Genomic DNA, 13,250 nt, shown 5'->3' on the forward strand with positions numbered 1-13,250 from the left:
GAGCGCTTTTGGCCTCTGGCCAAGTGCTATCTTTGGGCCAACTCACCTCTGGCCAAGTGCTATCTTTGGGCCAACTCGCCTCTGGCCAAGTGCTATCTTTGGGCCAACTCACCTCTGGACAAGTATTATCTTTGGGCCAACTCGCCTCTGGCCAAGTACTATCTTTGGGCCAACTCATCTCTGGCCAATTACTATCTTTGGGCCAACTCATCTCTGGCCAAGTACTATCTTTGGACCAACTCACCTCTGGCCAAGTACTATCTTTGGGCCAACTCATCTCTGGCCAATTACTATATTTGGGCCATCTCACCTCTGGCCAAGTACTATCTTTGGGCCAACTCATCTCTGGCCAATTACTATCTTTGGGTCAACTCATCTCTGGCCAAGTACTATCTTTGGACCAACTCACCTCTGGCCAAGTGCTATCTTTGGGCCAACTCACCTCTGGACAAGTATTATCTTTGGGCCAACTCGCCTCTGGCCAAGTACTATCTTTGGGCCAACTCATCTCTGGCCAATTACTATCTTTGGGTCAACTCATCTCTGGCCAAGTACTATCTTTGGACCAACTCACCTCTGGCCAAGTACTATCTTTGGGCCAACTCGCCTCTGGCCTAGTGTTATATTTGGGTCAAGAAGGATTCAAACGTGCCCATTTCCCTAACTCTTCTGAGCTCTTTCTGACTCTGGACCAGTCTTCCTTGCTTCAAGAAGGCATTAAATATCCCATTCACTTCAACTCACCCAAACTTCTTTTGGACTTGAACCAGTTGTATCCGGTATTGAAGGCGTAAAAAGTGTTGTTTACTTTAGCTCATATTTTATCCTTTTATTTTGGCCTATTATCTTTCAATAAAAAAAGCTGGCGAATTACCTAATTTAAAAAGTAAAATAATTACATAATAAAAGCAGGTAGGGTACACCATGTCTCTATATTTTAAGTGCTGGCTACAACAATTAAGTTCATTCCTCAAAACGATTGCGCTTTGACGATTTTCATAACTAATTTATTTTAATCTATCACCCGCAACATTCAAATTTGTAGTCATTAATTGCCTCACATTGTAGTTCGATATATATTTCGTGGTGATTGCGCAGCTTTTCCATGCATGTTTTTAAGCTGAACGAACGTCCATTTTCATAAAGCCGACGTTTTCACTTTGTCTTTTGAAAGGACCACCTTATTGGACAGTATGCATTCATGTCCGTGGGAATTCTCCGTGATATTGCGTACACATACAAAGACAGTGAAACGGTTCTACCGAATTACATTCTTCTCTTTCCTCCTCTTATTGAGTTTGAAAAGAAATGGTAGAATTCAGCTGGCGAAATAGATAAAAGAAAAGGATTATATATGTATACTCAGTTCACCAAACAGGGTTGTCATTTTGTCTTTAGAACAGGAAAATTCCATTCACTTTACTGAACGTCTTATTTGAGTTGATGAGAGTACAGAGTGACTTTGTACGAGCAAGGATAGCTTCAAGTTCTACATAAAAACTTTGTGACAGTCGAACGCAGTAATAAACAGTAAACTCTCTCTAATTATATTCCCTCTAATCAGAGCAGTAAGCAGTTTGTGATGAAGCAAGTTTAGATTGACCGTGAGCCTCTAGAAGAATCCACGCCCTTCTTCATGAAAACAACTATTATACAACTTTTTTAACCAATACCAGTGAAAAAAACTGTTTTAAATGAGCTTATTATAATGCAAACAATAAAATTCCACCAAGCTAATTTTTTCAGAGTGAAGATTTTGAACTAACTTTACTGAAACGTAAAACTGTTTCTTTCCTTCACATATTAATGTACAAAATACTAATTTGGTAGGAAAACTGAAAAACTTTAGTGTCCAGAATTCTACAAAAAAATGGTATTAGAACTAAGGCTTCATGCAAACAGTTAATATTCTAAATTTTACAGGTACAACAATAATACATGTTCTCAGTTCATGGTATATCGTCTGTTAAAGTTTTTGAAACACTTATTTAAGGAATAAACTATTCATGAACAATCATAAAAGGTTAAAAAAAAATGATTTGGTTTGTAATCACAGCCAAACACTTCAATTTATCCAGGATAAACTAATCAAGGAAACTGCCCTTTTCGTAGTAAAGGAAATAAATTTGTTATGGCATGGAAAATGTCTAAAGCATGATGGATTATCTGCTGTTCCTCTATGTTTACTTGAAGAGGATCATCAAATCCTCAAATTTGTGTCGCACCCGGTCAGAAGAAACTGCCCGCTTTTCGCCTCGTATCTCGCCCGGCGCGCCAGCTGCCGCGTGAAAGCCATAAACACGGCTCCGCCAGGTGTTTCTTCATCGGTCTCCCGGGAGGTGAGGCGTGTGGCTTTGGGGCTATAAATACGGTCGATTCCCTCTTGGGGGAGGATAACGGAACGATAACGTTCAATGCCGAAAACGACGCCAAACCTTTCAGCCAGATGAAGGCATCCCTAAGAGAATTGTCTCTCATATATATATTTTTTTCTTTGAAGGTACGTGAGAAGGGTGAGAAAAAAAGTTATTCCAATTGCCGGCCTCACGAAAAAAAAAAAATATATACATCGTTATTTTATAGCTTTAAAGCTCCAATAAGATGAAGCATCCGTACTCGTCATTGTCAAACTGGACGGCCTTCGTTTGAAGATGTCTCACGCTACGTGCTTTACGTTTCCGAACGCATTTTAACCCCTTTTCCCAGCAGAGTGGCGCACTTTGAACCCGAGGTAGTGAACACAATTTTGTCACCCAGCTGGGAGTAGCGTTGAATTGTTTTTTTTTTTTTTTTTTTTAATTCTTGAGTAAAATTCAAATATTTTTTAAAACAACACGTTCTTACAAGCGCGCTGTTACCCCTAATTGATGTTTCCAAAACTAAAAACAAAGTAATTAAATTTATTTAAAGAAGAAGTGGCTTTAGGGTAGAAACGTTTAATATCAGGCTGTTAACTTTTACTACATAATAAAGCCATAAATGTTGAACATATTTACGCATGACAGTGAATGAGTTGCAGCAAAACTATTATACTAACTACCACCACATATGGGACGAATTCAGAGAATGCAGCTGCAAATAATAATTTAAAAAGATAAATGCAATACACAATAAATAAAATTAAATCAAGGTGAGCAATTATATATTATGTTTTAGCATTCTTATTTTTCTTCACTATAACACATAAAGTTAAAGAAAAATAGAAAATTAAAAAAATCTTATTTGGGGTTGTGTATAATCTAGGTACATGGAGACGGTAACACACAAATTCACATTACAGGACATACGGGAAGGAATGAGCCATGGTCTATTGTGAGGAACCATCCGAGATTTTCTTGGAAACCCTGGAAATAAACTGATACCAGGATCACCGGATAGTAATTTAAACCCAAAGTCTCCAGCAATGCGAGTCAAGTGACATGCTAGATTTTTTTTTGTTAAATTTTTCATTTAAAATTGCAAGGTTACCATTAAATCAAATAATATTATTGTTGATTTAAAATATTTTTTTAAACAGTTTCATTGACTTTGAGACTTTACTGTGACTAGTTAATGCGTAAATGAAAACAAAATCAGGTAGATCTTTTACGAAGCTTTTTTTAAGATTTAATTGGTGTTCATAATGATGTATAGTGTTAACACGTTAAAATGATGATGATGGTGGTCTTTAAGTCGATGACGATAGTGATCATGGAGTGGATCATTGAGTGGCCTGGAGTCTAGTTGGAAACATCAGCAATTACCATAGGGTGATCGATATCTGTGGTATGATTGGGGTAATTGGTCTGGGCGAGACGAATCTACAATGAAAAAACGTTGCCTTCCGCAGCATGGGGTTGAAAGAGCGACACGACACCTGGTATTGACCTCAGACTCCAAATGTTCCATGAGTGACCAGAACCGACCCGCCCAGAAATCTGATGTATTTACCTTTGACTGGCTAGGCAGACGATATCCAAACTGAGTGGTTGGAAGCAGAAAACGGGATACAGATTTAATAAAAGTTCCTGTTGACGCACATCGGGAAAAGTTAAAATTGTAATAAAAACTGTTTAATTAATTTTTAAAATATCTTTACTTATAATAAATATACATCAATCTCAGTTCTGACTTCAGGAGGAGAGAAAGAAACCAAAAACCGCCCTTATTTGTCAATAATTTTTATACGCACACAATTTTTTGTCGTTAAATATATTTAATAAATTTAAATCGTTTAGACTAAAAATTTAAAGAAAAAGATTTTCAAACACTATAAAAGCATCATTCGACAGTTTTATTTCAGCTATTGCCATTCCTAAAAATCGATAAAAAAAACCAAATGCCTATGAATTTAGTTATATGAAACAACCAGTCACTTTTAAATTCAAGCATTCCTTTTTAAGGTAGATATAAAAGAAATACTACCTATTGTAACCGTTACCATGGTGCGACTTCCAGAAAATGTTAATGGTCCATAAACCCCAAAACCATCGTCAACATAAAGTTCATATATATATATATATATCATAACTTTTTGGACAAGATAACTGCCAAAAATTTTCACAAATTACTTTCAAACTGATATCCAAAATATATTAGTGGAAAATATCGGCCAAGTTCGTTAATTGGCAATATCCGACCAAAAGGGCTAGAAATGGGGAAGGTTTTTGTAAAACAGAAATAAAAAACGCTGTAACTCCCATAATGGGGGAAATATCACATCCGTTTTTAAGTATTATAACTCGCAGGAGTAATACCAAAATCTTTTGTCCGAATTAATTTTTGATACGACCAACCATAGCTGCAAGTGGTTGAAAAAACAAGGGATGGAGAACAAAACAATCATAAACTTCCTTCATAAGCACGTCGCATTTAGTTGTGACGTCCATGTGCTTGTCATAGGTTATCAAGAGGTCATAACAATGAACGTAGAACAATTAATTAGCCTTGTATTCGGAAATAAGTGTATGTGGCATATGCGAGTACATGTTAGACGTTGTAGCTGTCATTCTGAGATACTATAAATTTTTTTTTGTTGATTGAAAATATTTTCAATGAGAAATTTTTACTATAATGTATAACTCTTGTAGCCAGAAACCTTTTTAACATATTCGGTTGTTTTTTTTTACTACTCATTATTAAATCAGATATTCAAGGAAATACGCAGCGTCTGTGGGTTCCATCTTCGCCGGCAGATCGAAGCAAACTGATATCACAACATGCCTGCACAAAAACCACCATGTTCTTCCGCGGGGGGGGGGGGGGGGGGGAGGGGGGGTTGGAGGAAACATGAGACATTTTGACGAATTAATTTTGGTCAGACGAGACACATCCGCTGTAACTGAAATCTTGTGATTGGGCATCGGGAGATCTCTCGAGTGTTTAGCGAACCGCGGCGGTAGGGGGAGTGCTCGAGCGAGCTAGCCGTTGATTGGTCTGAGTGGTCACGCCAGCCGCCTCCTTCCACAGGCGATCCAGGTTAGATTATCTGCGGCATGTTTCCTCGCAATACATAAATCTCGGCAGGCTTTCGCCATAAACTGATGAGTTTTTTTTTTTCCTTCGGAGCACTCCCGTTTCTCTCATCCATCCACACCGTTATTGTAGTTTAATTTTGATCTCATAATAGCTCAACGTCTCCATTCATTCATGTCATTCATGACAGCGAGGCTCAACTCGTCACGTTAAGCTACTACATTTGCGTGTAGCCTACTGATTTTCAGTTCATTAACGCATATAGGATACTGTATTTGGATTTTGTTGCGAAATTTGGTCGTCAAATGCATGACACGCATAATCTGCTATTTATAAAAAAATCAGGCTTGCAAATGTAATATAATTTTATAAAAGAGTTAATTTGTAATAACTTCTTATATTGGTTATTTTTCGGTGCTTCCACGCATAGTATATGCTCAATACTTGTCGTTCTCAGTCACATTTTGAAAACAATTATTTTCCACAAAAATAGACAAACAGTACTGAGTCAGACAACATAAAGCATAAAATTTCTCTCTACTTATAATTTTTGTTTGCATTAATATATAATTTTTTATGAATAAATTATATTTTACAGGAATTTAAAGAAAAAATTCTTTTAAAACTAGATTGTGTTTTTAATATAAAACATCTGTATAGGTGGGTAATTCTTAGTAAATATATAATTTAGAATAATCACACAACATTACGGTAAACATTATTAACTCCAGATGTTAAAAGTAATTCAATATATTGATATTCAAATGACAGACATGGATTGATTTATTACAAATAAAAATTAAAAACGATTAAAACGTAGATCTACATGAGTAACTAGGAAAATAAAATCCTAATTACCTTCTCAATAGAGAAATATATGTTGAGGCAAGGACTGAGACATGGTGTGGCGTGAACTGAACGAGACTGTGACGTGCACAAACGATAATGTGACGTGTACTATAACGATAATGTGACATGCGGGAACGAAAGTGTGTGACGTGCATGATTGAGTGTGGAATGCATGAATGAGTGTGTGAAGTGCATGAGTGAGTGTGGCATGCATGAATGAGTGTGTGACGTGCACGAACTAAAGTGTGACGTGCACGAACGAGAGTGCGACGTGCACGAACGAAAATGTGACGTGTACTAACGATAATGTGACATGCGGGAACGAGAGTATGTGACGTGCATGATTGAGTGTGACGTGCACGAACGAAAGTGTGACGTGCACGAACGAGAGTGTGACGTGCACAAACGAAAATGTGACGTGTACTAACGATAACGTGACATGCGGGAACGAGAGTATGTGACGTGCATGATTGAGTGTGACGCGCACGAACGAAAGTGTGACGTGCACGAACGAGAGTGTAACGTGCACAAACGGTAATGTGACGTGTACTAACGATAATGTGACATGCGGGAACGAGAGCATGTGACGTGCATGAGTGAGTGTGTGACGTGCACGATCGAGAGTGCGACGTTCACAAACGACAGTGTGACGTGTACTAACGATAGTGTGACGTGTACTAACGATAATGTGACATGCGGGAACGAGAGTATGTGACGTTCATGATCGAGTGTGGCATGCATGAATGAGTGTGTGACGTGCACGATCGAGAGTGCGACGTGCACGATCGAGAGCGCGTGACGGGCGCAGGTTCACGATCCTGAACGCGGTGCTGGTGACGTCGCCGCTGGACCTGCAGGAGCTGGTGAACTCGGAGTCGCGCGTCATGCTGCTGTACTCGACCAAGGAGGAGGCGGTCAGCATCCTGACGTCGGCGCGCGACCGCTTCAAGATCACCGGCGAGAACTACGTGTGGGTGGTGACGCAGAGCGTGATCGGCGATCTGCAGCCGCACAGCCAGTTCCCCGTCGGCATGCTGGGTGAGTCACTCCCCTCTTGCCCAAACCCTTCAGTCATCGCCGTGCAAAGTCATCATAACAAACATGAAAAATATCGGTCGTCAAGACTAACCACATCACATTTCACTATATTATATCAGACGGATTGTGTTTTGCGTTGCTTCGTGTTTATTTGCCGTAATTGTTGTTGTAATAAGCAATGAAAACCACATTAACTTTTCCTTTCACTTTATAAACAGTTGACGAAACAGTTCACGTGTAGATGACTTGTAATTAATTTTAAAAATTGGCGTTTAGTTTTTAAGTTTAAATATAATTATGAACAAGTTTTCATATAAATAATCTTTAATCAAATATCTATCATCAATTATTATGAAATACCATAATTTTTTAGTCAATTGTAACATAATATATTATTACTGCACTCGCCGAAAGATGCTACTTTTTTTAATAATAAAAGAATAAATACTTAAAATTATACTAGTAATCAGATTTTCAAAATGCAAGAATAATTAACCTTTATTGCCGAAATTGTTGTTGTAATAAGCAATGAAAACCACAGTAACTTTTATTGCCGAAATTGTTGTTGTAATAAGCAATGAAAACCACAGTAACTTTTCGTTTAAATATAATTATGAACAAGTTTTCATATAAATAATCTGTAATCAAATATCTCACATAACCTATTATTACTGCACTCGCCGACAGATGCTACTTTTTTTAATAATAAAATAATAAATACTTGAAATTATACTAGTAATCAGATTTTTAAAATGCAAGAATAATTAACCTTTATTGCCGACATTGTTGTTGTAATAAGCAATGAAAACCATATTATCTTTTCACTTCACTTTATAAACAGTCGACGAAACAGTTCACGTGTAGATGTAAGTTGTGTGCTGCCGCTGTCTTTCTTCTCCTCGGACGCATAGGACAATCGTGTGGAAGAGAGATAGATGCGGCGCAAGCGCACAATGAGCGTAACGGGACACATTTTAACGGAACAATGTGCGTAACGGGATACAGCGTAACGGAACAATGTGCGTAACTGGACACTTTTTCGTGCGTGCAGCCGGCGTTCATCGATTTATTAGCCGTTGTCACGTAAAAAACAACCATTTTGCGTATATCCATGAAAATCATTTAAATTAAAGTTCGCCATTTCAAGTATCATTCAAAGACGGTAATAAATAAGTTGTCAGCCCTCAGCATTGCATTGCTATGCGTGGCTTACCTGGTGACCCATAGCCCAGCCAGCCTTCCTCATAAATATAATGTGACACAGAAAACGGGAACTTTTGGCAAACTAAAACGAATAGAATACATGCATAAACACAAAATTTTATTCAGTCACTGAGCAATTACAACTTGCCTTTTAAGGAACAACAATTCAAATTATAAATTTTATTAATCGGTTTGTGATTTTTTTTCCTTGTGTGCTACGTCAAGAGTCGGGTCTACACGACTCGGCCAAGGATACTGGCTGAATTGAAACAAAGAATTGAGAAGAATTTCGTGGCATCCCATCTGAGATGTCGCAGCGATCAATGTGGGACCTAAACCACAGATTATAAGCATGTTTACGTAGACAAGGACGCCATCTGCAGGACGTAATTTCCATTGTCATAGTTGATCATTTGAATTGTTGTTCCTTAAAAATCAAGTTGTAATGGTTCAATCACTGTTAAGAAAATTTTGCATTCTATTTTTATTTATTTGCCAAAATTTGTTTGTAAAAATTAATTTTTTTAATCAAGCATGTATGTTTTAAAGATATTTGAAAGCTCTTTAAAAACAATCAAATCCAGATTGGTAATATACTTGTATCGTGTTTAACTGGAAGGTACCTATTTAAACGAATTTTGTCTGCGACGGTTTCATCCCATTGATCCTTGGAACGTTAGTTTTTATTAGTCTTTTAAAGGAAACTTAGAATCATAGATACCTTTTTTTTTTATCATACAACGGTTATCGGCTATAAATAACTAAGTTGTATTATACATGACTGCAATGCACTTTAAATTAATACATGTTCACCATTTTTATTTTTGTTTGCTACTTAAAGTTTTTAAAAATATTTTATTATAGTTTATAAGATCTGTGTACAGCCGTAATAGTGATTCAAGATAATGACTAATCAGATAGGAATGAAAAGTGCGATGCTCGATGACAAAGAACGGGTGGGAGGCCGTGAAACAACCAAAGATAAAGAAGTACAGAGTCAGTGAACTGTAGACTCTTTGCAGTTTTTACGTCGCCATGTTTGCTAAGATTGTTTACATCCAGTGTAAACCACCCACCCGTTGTATAATTAACTGTTTAGTTTTATCGTTCATGTGGATTATTGAAGTGTGAAGTTTAATTTATAACGCACAAACATTTTTTTCTGTAGGACTATATAGTTTAGGAAAGAATACGAATTGTGAATGAATCGTAATGAAGAGAAATGTAAAGAAAAAAAAAACACCCTTTTTTCAGCAGAAAAATTTAAATCAATCCGTTGTAGGAGTAAACAAGCGATAACTCCGAACCCCCGTCCTTAGCTCCGAGAGTGCAGAGGTCCAATCACAGGAAGCCTTCCTCCGACCGACGGCTGTGATAGGCTGTCGCCTCGCATCAACGTGCGCACCGTGTAATCCGCGGTCGCCGCCGACGCAGGGCACTCGAAAGTTCTTGCCCGCAAGGGGTGACTAGTGGTGAGGGGGTGAGAGAGGAAGTTGCGGGAGTCACATAGCCTGGGAAACCCCGTCTTTCCTCCACGAAGAAAACTGCTCGAAACACCCACAGGATGCTAGGGGACTTCAGGGCTGGACAGGAAAACTTTTCGTCCACCGTCGTTTACAATTTGAGCCCGTTCTGTTCTACTTCGTAAAAAAACTACCTCAGTTAATTAAGAAAGCTAAATTTTAACTGAAAAATAACTAATAAAGTTTTATACATATCTGCAACCAAAATTATGTTTGTAAACTAAATTCGTTTAACTATTCAAATAAATGTGTAAGTAATTGGTTTACAGCATCATGATAAACTCCCTTGTGACTCGGGCTTTTAGAGCGCATGTCTACCCTTGCATCTACACTCAGCCCTTGCTGACTCACTGACTACTGTCACCAGACAGTTGCTCTCTGTAAGGGCTTTAATATAGTTCGAAATGCTTATTTTCAAAATATTTAATTATGTATTTTAACACTCCCTAATTAGTTTATAGTAAGTATTCTACATGCTACAAACGTATAGGCCCATAAAGATATTACAACATTTTAAAAACATAAAACTTTATTAATATTGTTCATTGCATATATTATTTTTAATGAAAATATTAGAATTAGGGCAAGTATAGGCACAGAAAAAAATGCGTTTGCAAAATTAAATTTCAGTGTGATTTTATGTAAATACTTGTAAATCAAGATCACAATTGTAGTTATGAGTAGTGCAACGAGGAACTGTAGCAGCTTCGGAATGCAAAAGTGGGGCAGATCGAGGGGAATTGAAATACCCTGCGACAAACCCACTGACCCACAGTAACATCCACTGGAATTACAGCCGAGATCTTTGTGGCGAGATGCTAGCGATCCAAGTACTCAGTCTTCGTGGTGCTCTACACACGGGAATTTTTATATTACTGTCTTTTATGTGACACTGTTTATAAAACGCTCATACATCTCATGATTCTAGACCCAAAAACAGTTTTATTTTTGTACAACCACTGAAAATATAAAACGTACTGTATGATAAACCGTATGCATTTTTAATAAAGTTTAGAATAACGTTTAGTTTAACAATATAAAAATAACCGAGGCACGTCAAACGTTTAAATATGAAAAGAGCTGGAAGTGTAACAAAGAAATAAAAAAAAATAATATTTTTACAAAAAAAAATTGTTACACTGGAACAAGGTAAATGTCGGTAAAATCTTGTGGAATAGACAATACTTCACATCAGTGAAACATGAGCTGGAGTGAAAATAAGTTGAAATTCCTTGAAGGCGAAAACAACATAAAGATAATGAAGACATCGCTAACGAACACGCTCATTTATAAAGGAGTTTCTTAAAAAGAAAACCTTAACAATGTAAAATGAGATATAACGAGGAACATATTCCATCAAAAATTCTGGAGGGTGGCGTCTGAGTATCGCACCATAATAATGAATCGCTTGATACATCCTGAAAATTTTGAAATCGTGTTCCAACAATTTTTCCTGCCTACAACTACAGAACATTCTATTCTAACATGTCATACATCACATCAGTTGTTATTAAATCATATGCATAAGATAAGCCTTTTTCTCTGTTTTCTCGGCTCATTTACTTAGATAAAAAAACACCAAAAAAAATAAAAAAAAAGTCCATGTTTATTTGTTTTCAAGTAGAAGGCTGTACTACGAACGGTTAATTTAAAACTGGTTTCCACATGGTTTTGTTGCTTTCTGTGCAAACTAGAACTGACGTGAAAATTTGCTTTAAAGTTCATAAAAAAACATTAAATAACGAATTGTTTCGTAGCAAAACGCGACACTCACACTTTGGAACACCTGCGTTCGAATTTCGAGATGTAATGTCGCTGGTCCTTGCTGCCCGTACGGAAGTCATAGTCGTTCTCCTCATAGAAGAAGTGCGACTCTTACAGTGGAAACTGAGACCAGGTTTTGCGTGGCATGTGACGCTACTTGTTGGTTGGGCCTACAACTAGCAGAAAATAAAATCTCAGGCGGGAGGGGAGGCTCAGGTCAAAAGTACGTAAGTAGTTTATTGACACATAATATATTCATAAAATGGCACCTGGCTTGTAAGGCTACCCTTAATAGAATGTGAATCATTACATGCTCCAGCCATATCGTCTCTTTCATGTGACACATTAGAAAACGAGACTCTGTTTACAGAAAAAAAAGAAGAATCAAAGTTACTTATTCTGAAAATGATCAGCAAAAATAAAAAACTAACTTCCTAGAACATCATTCTTATCCTATCTATGGGATGAGGAGAAAGGTTCTTGTTCACTTCTAATTTTTGTATACATTACATCTGTGACAACTGAGTACATAACCACAATTAACGAATGTTTACATCACGAAAATAAACATAATACATAAACGTGTGGAAAAATTAGAATTAATGAAGTCTCTTATAAAAACCTTTTTATGAAGGTTAATTTAAATGTTATAAATAGTGCAGACGTTAAAAAAAACCATACACAGTTCTGAAACATTGATAAATTGTAAAGTCCTGTAGGGGATAAAATTTCTTGTAGTGTAACATTGTTCGATGTTTCAAAAGTGTGTAATTTGTAATGATAATTTATCTACTTGCTGACTAATCGCTTAGTAAATATTTAATTTTGAATGATTGCAAAAAATGTCACATCCTGTATAAACGAGTGGGATACGCAGTATTTCTAGTAATGCCACAGGACAAAATATGTAGCAAACAGGATAAAGTGAGCACGGGTGATGTAGCTGTGTTGGTAATGTATCATGAAAGCTGCTATCTGGCGGACAAAACACTAGGTATCAGCCTCGGCAATTGGTGTTCCCCCCCGGCCCCCCGCGGTTTTGCTCTGGCCATGACTTCGCGCCAAGTTCGCTCGCTGCCCGCAGGTCCGCTGATGCGCGCGCAACTCCGATCGATCACGCCAAACACAATTTAAAAAACATTGTGTGAATATTCCACTTTCGGTACAGCCTATCACAGTTATTGTTTCTCGGTTCACCGAAATCAATACAAGCGTGCAGCTGGTGACAAAAAAAAAGTATTCATCATGAAAAGAAGTTAGTTATGTAAATTACCAGAAAAAAACGATATAAAACAAAAGTGGCCAAAACTAAAAAAAAAAAAACAATTTAACCAACATTTAAAATAAAACTGTAAATTGAGTAAACATAAACATTATTTAAAAGCTATTCACGCAAAAAAAATTAACCAAAGTTTAACG

General features: G+C 37.1%; 1 protein-coding gene across 1 annotated transcript in view; it reads left to right on the plus strand.

Moving 5' to 3' along the window:
• LOC134534003 (glutamate receptor ionotropic, NMDA 2B) overlaps nt 1-13,250 on the plus strand; it is a 159,723-nt gene that overhangs the window by 57,565 nt on the left and 88,908 nt on the right. The window contains exon 4 of the mRNA XM_063371892.1: nt 7,112-7,341. Within this exon, the coding sequence (XP_063227962.1) occupies nt 7,112-7,341 (230 nt within the window). The remainder of the gene's footprint in view (nt 1-7,111; nt 7,342-13,250) is intronic.

Source organism: Bacillus rossius, chromosome 7 (genome assembly GCF_032445375.1).
Source record: "Bacillus rossius redtenbacheri isolate Brsri chromosome 7, Brsri_v3, whole genome shotgun sequence".
In the NCBI taxonomy this organism is placed as follows: Eukaryota; Metazoa; Arthropoda; class Insecta; order Phasmatodea; family Bacillidae; genus Bacillus; species Bacillus rossius.